Source organism: Garra rufa, chromosome 15, assembly GCF_049309525.1.
Source record: "Garra rufa chromosome 15, GarRuf1.0, whole genome shotgun sequence".
Lineage (NCBI taxonomy): Eukaryota > Metazoa > Chordata > Actinopteri > Cypriniformes > Cyprinidae > Garra > Garra rufa.
The window spans coordinates 37,976,195-37,997,574 of NC_133375.1; the positions used below are offsets into that span (position 1 = coordinate 37,976,195).

The 21,380-nt window shown below is 32.5% G+C and overlaps 1 protein-coding gene across 1 annotated transcript in view; it reads right to left on the reverse strand.

Annotated features, from left to right (window-relative positions):
• The window catches only part of slc6a6a (solute carrier family 6 member 6a), a 31,126-nt gene extending 10,004 nt beyond the window's left edge, over nucleotides 1–21,122 (reverse strand). Inside the window, 8 exon segments of the mRNA XM_073819715.1 lie at nucleotides 1,196–1,339; nucleotides 1,429–1,532; nucleotides 1,635–1,769; nucleotides 4,681–4,813; nucleotides 4,907–5,141; nucleotides 10,837–10,971; nucleotides 12,714–12,943; nucleotides 21,012–21,122. Of these exon segments, the coding sequence (XP_073675816.1) occupies nucleotides 1,196–1,339; nucleotides 1,429–1,532; nucleotides 1,635–1,769; nucleotides 4,681–4,813; nucleotides 4,907–5,141; nucleotides 10,837–10,971; nucleotides 12,714–12,942 (1,115 nt within the window). The 5' untranslated portion in view covers nucleotide 12,943; nucleotides 21,012–21,122.
• Between the last annotated feature and the right edge of the window lie 258 nt (nucleotides 21,123–21,380).

Below are 21,380 nucleotides of genomic sequence, written 5' to 3' on the forward strand. Positions count from 1 at the left end.
TACAAATTTCTAAATACAATTTTTAAAGAAATGGGTGTGTATACTAGCCATTTTATTTTATACTAGCCATTTTATTCACTCTGCTAGGCAGCCTGGAAACCATGGACCAAATTTTCACCTCAGATAGGGAACCAATCACAGAACGGTGACGATGACGCCTTCTATGCGACTCACCGAAGCAGTTTGTTTATAAATATAGATCCGGCATGGCAGCAGACGCAAAGTTATCTTTCGATGCAGCCTTGGATAGTTACACACAAGGCCGTTTCTCAATACCAAGTACACAAAGTTCGGACTTGCGTCCTTCGTAGTTCGCATTTGATAGACATGACCAGGCTATGTGTATACATTACCACAAATATATTGAAATATTTGTACTTCTTAAAATAACTGTTTTCTATTTGAATAAATTTTAAAATGTAATGTATTTTAAAATGTAATTTATGCATCATTACTCTAGTCTTCAGAAATCATTCTAATCATAATATGCTGATTTGCTTTTGAAGAAACACTTTTTTATTATTATTATCAATATTTAAAACAGTTGAGTAATTTTTTAAAGGATTCTTTGATGAATTGAAAAATCCAAAGATCAGAATTTATCTGAAATGAAAACTTTTGCAAAATTATACACTATACCATTCAAAATCTTGGATATTGGGGGGAAATAAATTATAGGAATGAATACTTTCATTTTGCAAGAATACTTAGAATTGATCAAAAGTGAATGACATTTATAATGTTACTAAATATTTCTATTTCAGATAAATGCAGTTCTTGCGAACTTTATATTCATCAAAGAAACCATGAAAAAAATCTACTCATCTGTTTTCAACATAATGTTTTTTGAACAGCAAAACTAAATATTAGAATGATTTCTGAAGGGTCATGTGACTGGACTAATAATGCTAAAAATTCAGCTTCGAAATCACAGGAATAAATTTCATTTTAAATGGTAAAAATATTAAAAAAAATTCACAGGCTTGGTGAGCAGAAGAGACTTCTTTAAAAAAATCTTACTGTTCAAAATTTTTTGACTGGTATTTATATGCACACATTTTTTGTGGTAATTGACGTTGCGCCCTAAAGGTTATTGAAAGAGCTTCATCATAACATATAGCACATAAGATCAACGACAAGCATTAATGAATGTTTTCCCTCTCATTCCAATATTCTGTGTGAGCAGGTTGGGGACCTTTGACACTGAGCATTACCTGACTCGGCCACATCGGCAATGGCCACGCCCTGCTCCTGTGCCATGAACCCTAGGACGGAAAAGATGGCAAAGCCTGACACAAAACTGGTACCGCTGTTTAGGCATCCAAGCAGCATGCAGTCCCTGAAAACATACAAAAACACATACAATGTTTATACAATAGACAACATACAGTTAAAAACTTGATTTAAAACATGCATTTAAGTCCTCACCTGTAACAGTTATACTTGTACTTGTTGTAGCTTCCCAGTGAAGTCATTGCACCAAGACAAATAGCATATGAGAAAAAGATCTGCGTGCCTGCATCAATCCACACCTACGTCGGTCCACAGAGACAAAGATTGCAGTTTGCTTCATCACATTTCCATCGAAAGAAAAACAACAACGCACACAGATTTCTTTCTGTCTGTTTCAGTACCTCTGGGTCTTTTAGGCGGGTCAGATTGGGGTAAAGGTAAAACTTGATGCCCTCGGCGGCACCAGGCAGAGTCACGCCACGAACCAGCAGCACAATCAGCATGAGGAAAGGAAACGTCGCTGTGAAATAGACCACCTACAGACAGACCGAGAAGAGGCCAGAGGGTTTGTGGATTTCCATTATGAATATAAAATAATTATACACCTACGTAAAGTGCAGAAATGAAACCCACAGAGAGCCACAAACTCTGAAAGAAAGGTTTATGAAAGTGCACATTAATTGGGTCTTGTTCAAGAAACACAAGCAGGATGGATTTCTGTGTAATTCGCTCATAAAATCATTCTTTCTTAAGCGCTGCATTGAATTGAATGGTTTTACAAATGATTTACACAGAAATCAGTTCTGCTGGTATTTCATGAATGAGGCTCAGTGTGTGTCTGCGATTATAATCCTATACAGTTCCTAGAATGAAAAAACACCAATCTAGGGATATTTTCGTGTGTACCAACCAAATGTATCTCTATTTCATTTTAGTTGTTTGTGTAAAGCTGTCTTATGACAGCTGTCACTTTTCACATGATATGGCTGCATTTACAATTAGAAAAACTTGATACTTTTTAGAGAACCCTGTGAGATCATTTTTGTGTTTTTTAGTTAATTTCTATTAGTTTAGAGCTACCTTCAGTGAGATTTTTTTAGAGGTGCCATACTGTAGAATGCATTGATACAATATTTTAAATTGTTCTCTGATAGCTACATAGAAGGTATATGGCTTAGGTAAGGGCAAAAATTCTCCAGAAACTGCTTTACAGGTCCATTTACAACCCTAGGGTTTGTCCCTAGAATGAAATGGTCTGGTATTATCTTATTTGAAAGGTTCATGAATAATAATGATGAGCTCTGCTCTGATTGGCTGTTTCGCAGAGTGGCTCATTTAGCAGCACAGCAGGAAGGAAACATATAGAGGAAAATATATATTTAATTTCAGAATTCAAGCCACTATTAATGCGGGGCATTGAAAAAATGCCGTTTTGAATGCACAATAACTTTTTCCTTCTCTTTTGAGATTTGCGATCGCACGTGCTCTGTGTAACATTATACTACAGTGGCAGTACTTGCTGTACCACATTTTACTAGTTTAGATGCTGTCAGTGGTGATCAGGATCTGTAAATCATTTGCCATCGTCTGTGCAGTCATCTATCCTTACTCTGTTAATGTGGTAAGTGAAATTTTATGTACTACAATGTAACAGACTACCGCTAGCAAGAAGCAAACCGTGTCCCTTTAGTGGCTTGTCTTATTTTATTAGAACACCTTATTTGTTTTCTGCTGCTTTCTGAGTACAGACACCAACCCATTCCTGCACTTAATTTCCCCTGCACAACCTGGAACATAACATTTATTCCTGTGATCTGCCATTTTCGCTATGCAAATGTTGGGGGCGTAACTATTAATGATCCAGATTATAACGTCATAGTCTGTGTTATGTTAGAATTGGCCACTTTTTCAGTGGTCTTTTGCAAACACCAGATTTATATAAGAAGGAGGAAACAATGATGTTTGAGACTCACAGTATGTCATGTCCATGTACAGAACTATTATTATTCAACTATGCCAAAGTAAATACAGTTTTACATTCTATGGCACCTTTATATAAATGAATACAAATTAAACTGATCGAAAGTTACAACAAAGACATTTATAATGTTACAAGAGATTTCTATTTGAACTTGTTTGTTGGAACTTTTATTTAACAGACAATCCTGAAATGTATCACAGTTTACACAAAATATTAGCACTGATAATAATATGAAATGTCGAATCAGCATATCAGAATAATTTATGGAGGATCATATGAAATGATGCTGAAAATTCAGCTTTGCATCACAGAAATAAATTACACTATCAGTTAAAAGTTTTGAATAGGTCGAATTTTATGTTTTTTTTTTATTTGATCCAAATTATTATTTTAATAACTGTTTTATTTTTGAATATATTTTAAAATGTAATTGATTCTTGTGATCAAAGCTAAATTTATTTTAGCATCATTACTCTAGTTTTCAGTGTCACATGATCCTTCAGAAATCATTCTAATATGCTGATTATTATCAATATTTAAAGCAGTTGAGTGCATTTTCAAAGATAAATAATAAAATAACAAAAAATATATATAATAATTTGATTAAAATACATACATTTAAAGTTAAAATTTGACTGAAAATAAATATGATAAAAAAGTAAATAAGATTTGATCTAAATAAAAATAAAAATGCATTGTAAAAATATAAAAACTTAAAATATTAATATATAAAAAAATCTAAAATATATTCAAATAGAAAACAGTTATTTTAAATGGTAAAAATATTTCAAAATTGTATTATTTTTGCTGTAATTTGGATCAAATAAATGCAGGCTTGATGAGTAGAAGAGACTTAGTTAAAGTTTACTGTTCAAAAACTTTTGAGTAGTAGTATACATGCTAAAATATATTCAAATAGAAAAGAGTGATTTTAAGTTGTGATATAATAATATGTCAGTTTTTACTATATTTTTGATCAAATAAATGCAGCCATGGTGAGAAAATAGACTAAAGTGTTATTGCTGATGTGTATGTTAGTGCTTACAAAAAAAGTGATAAAATGTATTTATTCTTATTATTCCTCTTGCTTACTTCATGTTAAAATAGGGAATATTATATAATATAAATTATTATACAAATTACACAGCAAAATACCTGACAATTTTTGTAGTTTTTAGCTAGTCTGTAATCAAACACAAGGTAAGATTCTAAGAACCCAAATTATGAAAGTCATCTTGACTTATAAAAATTAATTATTCCTATATGATTTATTGAAAGGCCAGCAACAACCATTTGGCTTCTGCTTCATCATTTCAAGCACTTGGCTACAATTTTCAATTTTCTTAAAACATCATAACCATTTGGCAAGAAGTGGGGGAACAAACTTAGACATTCCTAAAACTTTAATGGCTATTATTCCCCTGCTTGAAGATGTTTTAGAGGACTTTTCTTGTCCTCTCCCTCACCTTGCCAGTGGATTTGACTCCTTTCCAGATGCAGAAGAAGCAGATGATCCAGACGGCCAGCAGGCACAGCGCCAGCTCCCACTTCAGACCGCCGACCTCGTCGATCCCCGAAGAGATGCTGAGGACGTTCCGCCTGAAGGCGATATCAAAGTGATGAGAATGAGCATCGAGCGTCTGTCCCATACACACAGCCTCAGGACGACGCTCCTACGCGCTCGATACTCACTCCCAGAATTCGGTGACCGGTGAGGTGAGGTTGGTGGCGTTGGCGGAGAGCCAGAGGGTTTTGTTCTTGCGGACGGTGTCCTCCACGCAGTTCGCCGTGTTCCAGCTGTGCCTGCAGCGAGCCCAGGGCAGCTCGTGCTGGAAACACTGCAGCAGGTAGTACAGACCCCATGCCAGGATCACGATGTAGTAGATGTTCAGCAGGGACACGATCACGATCGAGGCATAGCCGATTCCTGATGCATATACAGAATACGATGTCAAATACGAGAAGTCAATACGATGTTCACAATTCATAAGTATTTATTACCTAAATTGATCATAATTTATATAATTATTTTATATCTAAATACACATATATATATATATATATATATACATATATATATTAGGGCTGTCAAAATTAACACGTTAATAACTCGTTAACGCAAATTCATTTTAACGGCACTAATTTTATTAACGCGTGATTAACGCAGCGCACATTTTCTGTTTGACCCACTACCTAGCAGTTAAAGAAATGGATGCACAATGTTGCCAACCTAGCGAAAAGTGTCTAGCAACAATACATAAACACATAATTGGACAAACCTAATATAGTTTCTGAGGCTCTCCGGTTTTGCCAAATGAGCGTGAGTTCTCCCAATGCGCGCGCACCTCCCTCTCTTTATATCCAAGTCTGCTCTGTTCAGCGAGCGGCAGAGGAGCAACGCTTACAGTTAAACCAGATATTCTGTTGCTTCCAGTGCTTGAAGTGGGCCGGTACGCAGGCACTTCTGTATTTTATCCTTTTGCGTACTTGCGTACCGGCACTTCTGCCATATTTAATAAATGCAAGCGGAGTCGGTCTACGTTATTGGTGCTGTGGGGTTGATGCGTAAAGCCACATACGAGTATGTATTAATTAGAGTATTAAAGAGTATTAGAGTATTAAAAACTTTAAAAAGTATTAATTTAAGGTACATTTAGAACAGATAAAAATGTGTGATTAATCGCGAGTTAACTCATGACAACCATGCGATTAATCGAGATTAAAAAAAAAAATTTAATCGATTGACAGCCCTTATATATATATACAGTGGATACGGAAAGTATTCAGACCCCCTTAAATGTTTCACTCTTTGTTATATTGCAGCCATTTGCTGAAATCATTTAAGTGATTCATGAAGTAAAATCATCTAAGTTCATATGTAAAATTTGTATTACATATAAATTTATTTGCATTACCATTCAAAAGTTTTGGGTTTTATGTTATATTTATAATTGTATTTATAATTTAAAAGTGTCTTATGCGCAACAAGTCTGCATCAAAATACAGTAAAAACTATTTCATTTTCTATTGTAATTTATTGCAAAATATAATTTATTCCTGTGGTCAAAGATGAATTTTTAGCATCATTACTTATATATAATATAAAAATAAGTAAATAAAAATAATAGTAAAAATATCAAAATACATAAGATTGAACTAGTTAAAAAAACTTCACTAACTAAATAAATCAATTTTATTAAAATATCAAGGTTAAAGTCATCATATCTTGCGTATTTTAGACCCAGCTCCCAACCCAACTTTGAGAATAGATTAACGGCGATATTTTTTTTTATCGCCCGATAAGAGTCTCACGTTAACGCAGCACGTTAACGCCGATAACGGCCCACCACTAATATATATATATATATATATATATATATTATACACGTGTGTGTGTTGATACAACTTTACATAAAATAAATCTGATATAAGAGTAAATAAAATTTGATTTAAATAAATACAAAAAGAAATGCATTGTGAAAATATATATAAAACAATACTAAATAAATAGATGCAGCTAAAAAAATTAAATAAATTTGATTTAAATATACAAAAATGTAAAAATAAATAAAAATATGATTAAGATACTAAATAAATAAGTTGGATTCAAATAAAAAATATTTTGATTTACTATATAATACCATTTGAATTAAATAGATAAATACATTTAAATAAAGTTAATAAAATTGACTGAAATAAAATAAATCTGATAAAAAAATAAGTGAAGAATATTTGATTTAAATATATAAAAATAGAAATGCATTCTAAAAATGTATAAAAAAAAACATAATACTAAATACATATTTTTAACTGAAAAAATAAAATAAGATTTGATTTTAAAAAGTAAAATGTAAAAATATGATTAAGATAATAAATAAGTTGGATTAATACATTAAAATTCAAAAATGTATTTTAATATATTTTGAATTACTACACAATATAATTGGCATTAAATAGATACATTTATCATGTGAATAAAATGTAATACAATTTGAATAAAATTTGACTGAAATAAAATAAATTGATAAAAATAAATAATGTTCTTAAAAAATAATAATACTTATTACATAAATAGATTTAACTAAAATAAAAAAATATATTTAATAAATATATGATTAATAGGATACTAACTAAATGTATTAATTCTGACATTTATTTGACATTTGTATGTATGGATATGTTTGCGTATATACTTATCTATATTGTTTTATGTTAAAATGTTATTTTAAATAAGTGTTTATTTTTGATCGATTCCATGCTCAAGAGCAATTATTATTTACATAATGTTCTCTCTTATAAAAGGTAAATAATTGAAAATGTTAATATCGTTGTATATGTCCAAAGCACTGACGTCTGCCAGGTAAAACATGAGCTCATTGATCTAATCCAATCGATCTGCCATTTTATTCCTACATCTTTAAATATTTAGTTTTCACGTAGGGTTTAATTGGATCAGCACTCAAATATTTAGTAATGCAACAACTACATTGGTGCAACCATACCCCGATAAACAAATTCAAGTCTCTCCCTGAATTGTAAAATGAGTTGAATAGCATTTCAGCTTTATAAAGAGGAAAGAAAGAGTTAATTGGTCTATCCGTCTTGTCAGCAGACGCTTGTTCTCCAAGCAATCTGTAGCACTGTCCTGGAACTAACAGTCCCTATGGACTAACCAGACCAACACACGATGGCTCATCAAAACATCAAACTGCCAAAACTAGAGCTGGTCGTTAATGATAAGACAAGCATCACAACTTGCGCTGCACGTAACCTGTCGCTCTTTGTGTTGCGGATATGAATGATATCGCAAATTATGAGTATTGTTGACGGTATATGCCACATCTAAGCACAACGTGAGACTTTATGAGACGGAGAGCCTCTGTTCTCTCGAAGGGCCCTGCTGTGTGTTAATGAGTCAAACACAGCTGAAGCGGCTCTATTCTCAGAGCAATGAAGCTTCACCTGTCGGCATCTGAAATCATATTTTTAGTGTTGGTTTTCTAGGGCTGAGGGCAGTCAAAGGGCCGAATGCCAGTTTTATGCTATAATTAATACAAAGTGCCACAAGCTCGCTTCACGGTGCCAGGAGCCGCTGTGACAGCTGACAACAGAATGGCAAACATGCGTTTGAGTATGTAAAGTAGATGCGCATACGTGTTCAAGAGACACTAGTCAGCTGCCACTGGGACTAAGAACATAATCATTGGGTGAAAGGGGACAATGGGCTCGAGGTGGCAGGAAATATCACTCATTTGCGCTGTGCGTGCTAAATAAAACCCAGCCACGTGAGCAACATGCCCATGCAAGTGTGTGTTTAGAGGTCAGGCACCAAAATAATAAAAATATCTCTTAAGACAGGGCTTTTCGAAATGGGGCCCAGGGGAACCGCAATGGAGTGATAGAGGGTCCTTGGAAAAGTTTAAAGAAAAGCAGTGTATAAAATGTAAAAAATACATTAATAGAAGTTGAATTAATTTAAATTAAATTAAAACTAAATTAAATAAAAAAAAAAAAATTTTGATTTACATAAATAAAATTATTATATTTGATTAAAATAAATTGATTAAATAAAAATAATTAAATTTGATTTAAATAAAACAAATCAATGTTATAAAATAAATAAACTAAATTTTGTATAAAAATTGTAATAGTTATTGTAAATTGATTGAAATAAATGCATTTAAAATGCTGTAAGTAATTAAAATAATAAAAATTGATTAATAAAAATAATTAACAATAAAATGACACTAATAAAACTCAACTGAATAGGTTTGATTAAAATACAAAAAGTATAAAAAAATAAATACATAAAATATAATACATAATTTGATATAAATAAAAATAGGAAAAGCAGTGTATAAAATGTAAAAATAAATAAATAAAATATTATTAAATGAACTAAATTAATTGATTAATTAATATTAATACTATATATATTAAAATACAAATATATTTGATTAAAATAAATTTATTTAAATACAAATTATTTAAAAAAATGATGTAAATTTATTTATTTGAAATAAATACATTTAAAATGCTTAAAGGAAAATAATACAGTTTAATTCATAAAAATGTAACTAAGACTAACTAAATAAATGAATTTAAAATAGCAAAATTAAAATAAATAAAATACATAATTTGATTTGAATAGAAATAAGAAAAGCGATGTAAAAATAAATAAAAATAAGATTTAACTAAAATTAAAATTTTACTAAATAAATAAATTTAATTAAAGTTAAATAAATATTTTGAAAATACTATTTAATAAATAAAAAATATATATATATTGTACACAGAATGAATCAGGTCTTTTCACATGAAAAAACTACCAATTAAAATTTGATTTAAATACATAAACAAAAAAACTAAATTACATAAACAATAAATAAACAATTGATGTAAATAAATAAATTATAAAATAATACACTTAATTAAAATTATTTAAATTTATAAATAACTAAATAAAATAATTTGATTAAAATGCATACATTTAAAATTAAATAAAATTTGACTAAAACAAAACAAATCTGATAAATAAGTAACTAAAATTTGATTAAAATAAATAAAAATAGAAATGCATTGTAAAAATAACTAATATTTCTACTTAAATAGATTATATTAAAAAAATTGAATCCTAATTAAAAAATAACATATGTACATACATATACATATATGTATGTATATGTGTGTAAATATAAGTAAACAATTTGAAATGTAAAAATAACTAACTATTTAAATGTATATATTTGATTAAAATAAAAAATACAATATAATAAAATATATATTTAACTCTGTATTGATCAGTTTTTTAAATGAAAAACATTTAATTAAAATTTACATTTTATTAAAATTATTTAAATAACTAAATAAATAATTTGGTTGAAAAAATAAATGAAATCAGATTAATGAGATACTAACTAAAATTATTTTAATAGTTGATTAAAATGAAAAAAATAATAATAATACAATTTAATGAATCAGAAATATAATGTATGTTTTACATACATTAGATGAAAACACATCAAATCATGTGTGCTCCTAACACAACCACTCCATTTTGGCTCCTGAGCTGAGAGGAGATCCCATCGCAAGCATCTCAGTCACCTCTCCTGGCTGTTGCCATGGAGATCCGAATACATGTCCAAATACAGAGCGGGGTGTTAGTCAGAGCACTCTGAAGCAGAGAGCGGCGCAAAGCAAACAAATCATGGGGAATTAAATGCGCATGTAGAGTGTGTGCGTATGAGTGACCCACACACAGATAAGAACACGGCGAATCAGAACACGACGACACGTTTGAAAAGAACACCGCGTCTTCTAGTGTTGCCTAGCAACCGCAGCAGATGCTGAAAGCAGGTCAGAGTGAAGATGCTTTAACGAGCCACTTCAGCAGCCAATCAGACTCCAAGCGCATCACAGTAACGGCCGTGGCGATTGGTCGACGCTGCCGTGAGGGACCGCGAGTAGCCAGCAGGGGGGATGGGAGCATTATGAAATATGATTTATGCTGATTAAAATGTGCTTGAGCCTGATGAGTCATTAAATATCATCAAAGTCAGACCTGTCTCATCCTCTCTCTCACTCTCACTCTCACTCTCTCTTTATCCATTCTTTTCTCTCACCAGTGAAAATGGGGCAGAGTTTCCCCCAGCAGGTGATTCCTCCCTCAGAGGTGAACTGGCCCAGTGCCACCTCCAGAAAGAAGACGGGCAGACCTCCGCCAAACAGAAATATGAAGTAGGGGATGAGAAATGCACCTGGAAAGACCAAAACCAGGTGAAACAGGTGCACATAATGCAGACTCAGTAAAGAAAACCACCAGAAACACAACAAAATCATCAAAAATCATGTTTGCAGTATTGCATTGCAATGCACTTCTCCAGCTTGAAACATAGTCCTACTACTATAATTTTGCGGATTAAATAATACATATTTTTGTATGAAATAATTAAAGTGCTTTATCAAAAATACAAGCTTTTCATTTTTTGATTGGTAATATTAAATGGTAATCAACATTAAGTAACAGATGCTATTAAAGACTTAAATTGGTATTGAACCTGAACTATTAAAAATCGTTTTTTGTCAGTGCAATAAAGCTGAAATAAAATATAAATACCAGATGAAAAACTTGCGAGTTTATATTTCACAATTCTGAGAAAAAAGTCAGCATTGTTAGATAAGTTGCAATAACCTTTTTTTATTTTTCCCCCCGCAATTGTGAGTTTACATCTCACAATGACTTTTTTCTCTAAATTTTATATCTCGCAATTGTAACAAATGTAACTTTTTTCTCAGAATTCTGAGTTTATATCTCGCAATTATGACTTTTTTCTCAGAATTGCGACTTTATCTCACAATTGTAACTTTTTTCTCTGAATTGCAATGTTATCTTGCAATTGTAACAATTTTAACTTTTTTCTCAGAATTGCGACTTTATCTCAAAATTGTAACGACTGTAACTTTTTCAGAATTGCGACTTAATCTCGCAATTGTAACATTATAAACTTTTTTTCTCAGAAATGTGAGTTTATATCTCACAATTGTGATTTTTTTTTTCTTAGAATTGCAACTTTATATCTCACAATTGTAACAAATGTAACTTTTTCTCCAGATCGCAAGTTTATATCTCAGTTGCTTTTTCATCACAATTGCAAGTTTATATCTTGTAATAGACTTTTTTTCTGAGAATTGCACATGTAGTTCACATTTGTAACAATTCTAACTTTTTTCAGAATAGTTTATATCTTGCAATTGTGACTTTTTTCTCAGAACTGCAACTTTATATCTCACAGTTGTGACTTTTTCTCATAATTGCGACTTCATCTCGCAATTGTAACAATTGTGACTTTTTCTCAAAATTGCAACTTTAAATCTCGCAATTGACTTTTTTCTCAGAATTGCAACTTTATTTCACAATTGTAACAATTCTAACTTTTTTCTCAGAATTGCAACTTTATATCTTGCGATTGTGACTTTTTTTTCAAATTCACAATAAAATTAACTTTCTTGCAATTCAGACTTTATTGTATAACTCACAATTGCGAGTTTATATTTCACAGTTCTGAGAAAAAAAGTCAGCATTGTGAGAAGTCGCAATAACCTTTTTTATTTTTTATTCAGTGGTGGAAATGGCCTTTCATACTGAACAGAATACAATATATTAATATTTGAACTTAAAAACCTTGCACAAGAATATTTTTATATATATTTTTAGAATATAGGAACAGATTTGAACACAAAATGTTATGCAGTGAACTCTCAAATGTCTTAAAAATCAAAATATCTTCCTTTGTGTTCAACACAGAACGAAACTCACACAGGTTTGGAACAACTTAAGGGTGTAAATGATAACAGAATTTTCATTTTTAGGTGAACTGTCCCTTTAATGGTAAAGATTATGTTTGCACGGTACATTAGCAACTATTTATAGTACACAAAGACTGAAAAGTGCTAACTCAAACATATTTTGTTGACATATTACACATGTAAACACACTCACCTCCGCCATTCTTGTAGCAGAGATACGGGAAACGCCAAACGTTGCCTAAACCGACAAAACCTCCGGCCACAGAGAGCACGAAGTCCAGCTTGCTGGCCCATTTCTCCCGCTGTGGCGCTTTGCCCTCTGCTTCGTCTTCGGGACGCGTGCCGGGACTCTTACCGGGAGACGGCTTCAACGTGTCCTTATGGAAATCTTTCAGACACTGCAACTTTTCCTTCTGTGCCATACTGAAAACAGAGAGGAGAAGGGCTTAAATACTTTTATTGAGCAAAGATGCATTAAATTTTATCTTTATATTCAGCAAAGAATCCTATCATCGTTTCCACAAAAAAAGCAGCACACCTGTTTTTAACATTGATAACAATAATAAATGTTTCTTAAATATTAGAATGATTTCTGAAAGATCATGTGACACTAAAGACTGGAGTAATAATGCTGAAATTTAGCTTTGCATCACAGAAATAAATGACATTTTAACATACAGGGGTTGGACAATGAAACTGAAACACTGGCCAATATAATGTTGGAGGTTTCATGGCTATGTTTTTGCAGCCTGGTGGCCAATCTTCACTGATTGCACATTCCACCAGTAAGAACAGGTGTGAAGGTTGACTATGTGCACCCAATGGTTCAGACATTGTACTCTGAAGGTGGTGCCATGTATCAGGATGATAATGCACCAGTACACAGCAAGACAGGTGACAGAGTGGTTTGATGAACATGAAAGTGAAGTTGGACATCTCCCATGGCCTGCATAGTCACCAGACCTGAATATTATTGTGCCACTTTGGGCTGTTTTGGAGGAGCGAGTCAGATAACATTTTCCTACACCAGTATCATGTAGTGACCTGACCCCTGATCTGCAAGAGGAGAATGGCTCAAAATGCCTTTGGCTACTGTGCAGGACTTGTATTTGTCATTCCAAAAGAAGAAATGCTCTATTGGCCACAAAAGGAGGCCCAACACCATACTAACTGTGGTCTAAAACCAGGTGTTTCAGTTTCATTGTCCAACCCCTGTATATTAACCTATAAAACAGGCTTAAATTGTAATACTATTTCACGATATTAATGTTTTTGCTGCATTTTTAATTAAATAAATGCAGCCCTGGTAAAAAATCGTACAGACTCCAAACGTTTGAACAGTAGTGTATCATAAATGTCTATTTTTATATGTGTGAGACTGAGCTGAAAAACCTTTATGAAGACCCATGAGAACAAAATAAATCTCATAGCAGATAAATAAACAGAAAATCTGAGCTATAAAATCATATCCACTGAGACTGCACAAAGCATGTAGTTATATAAGACAGATCTAGAAGCGAAAGCTCAAAAAAATCAGCAAATCTCAGTGCTGACAGCTTTAAGCTCATGCAAAACACTCCTAGGAATCATTTGAATAACACAGAAGCCTCAAAGCCTAACATGTATACAACTATGTAAAGTGTGAATTATAAATACAAAAAATGTTTAAATGCTTGCCGTTTTATACAGTATAGTGCTACAGTAAGAGTAAAAAAGAGCTCTTGAAATGAGATTCAGGCTGAGCAGGAAGCTAAGAAAGGCTGTTCTACAGTTTGATATCCTTTTTGAAACTCATAGTGACAGCTCAAACACTGACGCTGATAAACCAGCTCACTCCATTACTCGTGTCCTAGTGTCCAGAGCCCCTTTCTCTGTATGTTCAGGGGGTTTGAGACCATTTTTGTATGTATATTTTTATCAGCAGGAAGTCAGCACATGACTTCTTAACAACCTCTTTTCTATTCCTATCAGGAGTCATCTAAGGATAAAGCCTTCTGATGAAGTCTGAGGAGATACGGCAGGTTGTATTGCTCCTGTAAGTCCTCGCGTTTCACATTTTTCCCATTTAAAACAGCTTTTTATTTCAGCACAACATTTGGAATTCACAGCTGAGTTAAAAATGGACCAATTTGAGTATTTTCTTTGTCACTCTTTTTTAAACTGCATAAACAAAATGTAATGATTATGTTCTCCAGCATGATCCCAAGAGCATATTAAGCTTAGAAATATGAATTATTCCCAAGCTAACAGGGAATGCTATCACAATCTTTGCTAACATTTTTAAAACGTATAGGCGAGACACTGCAGGTGAATAGGGTAAAAAACTAACTAATATTTGTCGCCTTACCCAGTTGATTGATTACATTGATAATAGCAAACTTTTTTTGTATTACAAGTTTTCTAAAATGTTAGGTTTAAATATGCAAATGAGGCATTGTTTAATGAAATATCCACTTATTTGCATACATTTCTAGTACAAAAATCTAAACACTGGATGAAGCCAGTTTCAGAATTCTTGTTTAATTTTTTTGACATATTAGATATTACATGTTTTTACAGATGGAATTTTGGGTATCTCATTTCGTCACAAAAAAATTCAGAAAAAAACATATTTGACATTAGTGTTGGGCGATATGCTCAATTTTCATATCGCCCTATCGTCACCCTGAGAGATCGCCGATACACGATACTATCGTGCTAATTTAATTAATTATCTATGTACTAAATTCCTTATTCGTTTTGTAAAGGTAGACTTTCTTTTGGCATAAGATTAAGTTGTGCGTGTACAGAGCGCTATCTGCCGGAGTTGTTCAAGTTACTTTCGGTTTCATTCTCTGCTATCGTCAGTGAGTGAGTTGTAAATGTGCGTGCCAGAATGTAAATGAATGAATCTTTCTTTACCCGTCATATTGCAAGTATGTTACCGCTGTATGTCTGACCGTTGTCATCAGGTGATGGTGTAGTTCAGTTCATATTGAATGCGGAGAAGTGATGCGCGTGTAATTCACGTGCGTATTTTTAGCGCCATCTGATCGCATCGTAATTCTAATTAACGCCTATAGACATTACTGAGATGAATGTTTATGTTTACTATATACAGACTGATTATGATACATCGTAATTAATTCAGCCTGAACCAGGTTTTACTACCTCTGTTATCCTAATGACTGCAATGCTAATATAATATAACACTCCCTTTAGAATCTACCACCGTACTGTATGATGAAAATCTCCCATTTTCACTGCACGAGGTGCGTTAAGGCGCTGTGGCCTCTCTATGCGTGTGTTTATACCGCGGCAAGTTTCTGAAGCATCCTAGAACAGACTCTCTGTGCTGCATTGCTAAAGTTAAGTTCTTTGTTGACGGATAAAAATAATAATCGTCTAACTATCGTCAAAGGCATCAGCAACAGGCGATATCTCTGACTATCGTCGATACACGATACTATCGTCTATCGGCACAACCCTATTTGACATATTAGATATTACATGTTTTTACAGAGGGGATTTTGGGTCACTCCATAATTCTGAAAAAACAATGTATTTTTTTACCATTTTTGGGGGAATAAAATATAATGCAATATAAAATATATTATAAAATCAAGCTAATTATACATGAACAAATCCGAATATAGAATATAGGAATAAAAATGTAAAGTTTGGTGTGTGTAAGTGCTACTGAAGTGGAGATTTATGGTTCAGTGTAGGAGAAAAAAAACTCATTTTGAAAAAAAAAGGCCTTTAAAAATATGTATTGTAATTGAAATCTATTGACAAATAGAAAAGTGCTATAAAAGAAACACTTAACAGTGTCTTTTGGATGTTTTCTTTCCACTAGTGTGAAAAAACACTTTATGAAACCCCAAAAAGCCCAAAATCTCAAACTTGAAAGGTGCATGAAAAAACTGTGTTTTTGCCTGCAGTGTCTCCCCTTAAAGTAATGTGTATGGCACATTTTTAGAACTTTAATATACATTCTTAGAGATTCTGAGATCAGCATTCTCGGAATATGCTTATGATGTTATTTGAACTTGAACATTCTAAGAAGCATATTGTAACCTTTACACAACATTCTAATTGCAACAAGAAAACTAGAATTTTAATGTTCTTAGAATATCAAAAACAAATGTTCAAACAATGCTAGATTTTGAGAGAAAATATAGTTAGAATGTTAAGAAATGTTTTGTAACCTTTAAAAAAATTAAAATCTCAGAAATTTTAACAACATTTCAAAACAGTGTTGCCACATTTTCTATAACCTAAATTTGTCACCTGGGTCAGTCTGTGTTTCTCTATTTAACATTTTTTTAAATTCTAAAACTGTGTTCTAATTTTAAAATAGATTTAGAATCTTGCGCTCTTTTGACATTAGATTCCAACAAGCCATTAAATCACAAAAAAAAAATCCATCTCATCTTATCTGGAGAATGAGCAATGTGTCAATTTATTGTGAAATAAAACCGATAAGAACTCCACACCAATAAGTGGAATGCGACTGGTTCGTCTGGGTCATCGGAGCGTCTGAAAAGCTGAGTCGGAGTGCTAAACTCACATTAGTCCAATGCCCTTGTGTCAGTGTTTCTGTGTCCATGAGCAAAGAAAAATTGCAGGGTCACAGCTCGGCTTATCTCGGCCACCATCAGCCTCTTTCAACCTCGACCCCAACGATGACCTTCTAAACATGCCTGGATCTCTCATTAGCCTTCACATAGATAAACACTGATAACTCGCTATCAACAAAAGCCATGTAAATGCATGTTTAATCAATCAATGGCGTAAGCAGAGAAGAAAGTGCCAAGACAATGTATCAGAAGGCCACAACAACAGACAGCTGCGACTTAACCTTGTCTGGTTTTTCAATGGTGAAGGTTATAAATTACACTCTATCAACTCTGAAACACAAATTAGATGTATTAAAATGCTCAAAGCATGTGGAAAGGGGATAAAAAGATGGTCTAATGCTCTAATTATACTCCAACAAAGCCAACAAAGGAAAACTCACGAAGCAAATTTAATCTATAACATTTAATCTAATGCCATCATCTATAATGGAACTTCAGATACTCTAATGTTACTCTAATGTTTAGTAATTCAAATTTAAATGTAAGAACGGAAAATTGATAGCAACTTTGTATAAAACAAAATCACTAAAGGCTAGGGACTGCAATGATATTACTGTATTTTTGGTGACATTTTGTTTTTTGAAGTTTTTTGAAGTACATGAATATGGAATAGGCATGAAAACATGCTCTTATGTTGCAATTATACTTGAGAGCTAACAAATGAAAATTCATAAAGCAAATGAGATGATATAAACTGAAATGACAACATTTAACAAGGCTATTATCTATAATGGAAGTCTAATGTTAGTTCATTGTTGTCTAGTCAATCAAATAATGATATTTAAACACAACAGTGGAAAAGTTTGCCAACTTTGCACAATACAAAAGCCATAAAGGTTAGGGACCAAAAAGAACCAGATTTAGATCATAGTGCAAGAAAATTACAGTATTTGTGTGACTATTTTATCACATATTGTACTTTAGAGAATATGATTGTATTACAACATTAATACGGCAATCATAACCTAGCTAAGAGGTAACATTCCCATGTATGTAAATATTTTGTCAAAATTTCTTAAAATAATGCTTATGGACTGTTTTTATAACATTATTAATATTTCATATACTTCTCGTAATGTTGAGAGGAAACATTCTGAAAAATAAAAAATGGGTGTTACAAATGTTGAGAAATTAACGTTCTTTTAACATTTAAAATTATAGAATACAATTTTCATAGCATTTTCAAAATTATGAAATTTCATTTCATTTGATTGATTTCAAAATGTAATGTTCCTCTGAAGTTAGCATAACCAAGAAGAGAACTACATGTTTTGAAATATTAAAAAAAATAATGTTTAAAAAAAAAGTTTAAAAATAATGTTTAAAAATGTTGAGTGAATATATTCAAATGTAATGTTCTCATAACGTTTTCAAATGATAACATGGAATTTATTATAGCATTTTTAAAATGATAAAATGGAATATTCCTCTAACGTTCGCATAACCAAGAACAAACATTTTTAATAAATTTATAAAAAGAGAACTAGATGTTTTCAATATTTAAAAAAAGAGAAATAATGTTTTTAAGCAGTTTCATGCATGGCTTGAGCGAATATTCAAATGTAACATTCTCATAATGTTTTCAAAATGATAGAATGGAATGTTCCCTTAATATGTGACCCTGGACCACAAAACCAGTCATAAGGTTAAATTTGACAAAACTGAGATTTATACATCATATGAAAGCTCAATAAATAAGCTTTCTATTGATGTATGGTTTGTTAGGATAGGACAATATTTGGCTGAGATACATCTATTTGAAATCAGAAATCTGAGGATGCAAAAAAATCAAAAAGACTGAGAAAATCACCTTTAAAGTTGTCCAAATTAGGTTCTTAACAATGCATATTACAAATCAAAAATTACATTTTGATATGTTTACAGTAGGAATTTTACAAAAAAACTTCATGGAACATGATCTTTACTTAATTTCTTAACGATTTTTGGCATAAAAGAAAAATCAAAAATTTTGACCCATGCAATGTATTTTTGGCTATTGCTACAAATATACCCCAGCGACTTAAGACTGGTTTTGTGGTCCAGGGTCACATATTTACATAACCAAGAAACGTTCTTTGCACATTCAAAAAATGGAATGTTTTGAACGCTTTAAAAAAACATTAAGAGTAACTTTTCTTAATGTTAACTCAAAATTCGTAACTCAAAATGTTAGCAAAAAACATTTTTGTTAACAGAACTACGTTTTGAATATTTTTAAAAATGCTCAGAAATAACGTTTTCATTCATTTTTTTTTATATTAAGCGAATATTGAAAGTAACATTTTCAAATGTGGAATTTAATTTTCATAGCATTTAAAAAAGGATAAAATGTAATGTACCTCTAATGTTCGCATAGCCAAGAAATTTTTGTAATAAAATTTAAAAAAGTGAACTATGTTTTGAATTTTGAAAAAAATCTTCAGAAAATGGCTGTGTTAAAGGTTGAAAAAAACGATTTTTTTTTTTTAAATGATAGAATGGAATGTTTCTGTAATGTTCACTTAACCAAGAAGAAACGTTATTTACACATTTAAAAACATTCAAAAGTAACATTTTCTTAACGTTAACTGAAATACATAACATTTTCATAACGTTTTCAAATTATAGAACGCAATTTTCATAGCATTTTGAAAATTATAAAATTGAATATTCATCTAATGTTCGCATAACCAAGAAAAAACGTTCTTTCCACATTTAAAAAACGTTCAGAAGTAACGTTAACTCAAATTCATAACTCAAAATGTTAGCAAAAAAATAAATAAATGAGTGTATGTTCCTGCCACAGTATTTTTCTCATGGGTATCGAGGAGAAAGTGCAAGCACTGTGTCTGCAAGGTCATCTCATGTCATGCATTAGAAAACTAAATCTGTCTGCTCTCAAAATTAAACCTGAAAAATATCCCGCTCCACAGTCACCAGGTGTCCTAATTCTCCGGCGCGCGCTCCTGATTAAATTACATTTTTTATGCGTGTTTAATTTGGAAACCCCAAGCTACGGAATAAATTATAAAGCCTCTAAACAAGTTTTTAGGATATTGCAAGTTCGCATAATAAACACAGACATTGCACGAGCCACAATAAAACGCTGCGCATGCGGACACGCCTCAAAATTCTCATTCATTTGTGAACCAATTACGTCTCTAATGCACATCCATCAACGAGGGTTTTGCATTTACCACAATAGACCAATGGACATGATAAGAAGTTAACATCTTGGCTCTGCCCCAATAACCTACATTGTGTCAGTGTGCGTACCGGTGTTACACGAACCCACATGACAGGATGTTTGAGACAGATCTGTCTCCAGCGGTGTTAGTGTTTACATGCAGGAGCAGTGCAGAAGAAATTCACATTAACCTACATTTTTCTTGAGCCGTGAGAATGATGCTCTGTGATGGTCCTGAGGGTGCTGTCACAAGCCTATATTAGACTGGTACACTGTTAACCAGTGCTTACAATTCATCTTTAATTACGATGCATCTAAACTAAATTGATTGCATTTAATATTTAATGACACTACGCTTCCAAAAGCCTGTGAGAGCAGGGAAAAAGAAAAATCATTCGTGCACAACAAGATAAAACACAGCTTTCAATACAATGCACGTTTTTCTATTAGAATCTAATTAGAACTGTTGAATGGCAAAAAAGTCTCTAATGTATCGTTTTTTGACAAGTCTAGACATAAAGGTGCGTTTCTCAAAAATGCAAATCAGACTGAATTTTAATCTAATATATTTTATTATTAAAAATGACCATATATTCTTAGACAAAAACAAACGAGTACTTGACATGTTGATAAAATGTATGCTACATAAAGATGCGCTTAAAGATACAGTTCAGCCTCTGCTGACCTGTAAGGTGTCACTCACCTGACAATGCAATTTATTGCTCAAGTCCGTCTCTTGTTCTTTTGTCTTCTTGTGGTGAGGCTACAAAGCGAGGGAAATAATCTTTACGCCCTCTCCCCCCGACTTCTGTCTTATATGCGAGCGCATGTAATAACGGAGAGAGTGGAAAAACACCAGGCTCTCGTGCAACAGGAGTGTTTCTTAAAGAGACAAGCACACGATCGCTTCGCTTCGCAGCGTTTGGCGTTGTGCGCGTCGCGCCGCCGGGCGGCAATTTTGTTGCTTGGTAATGAGTTTATCTGACACCAGCAGGGAGCACAGAAAGCTGTATCCATTACTGAGTCTCATTTATTAAATCATCACAATGTTTTGTTTTTCGTTTGGTCACGC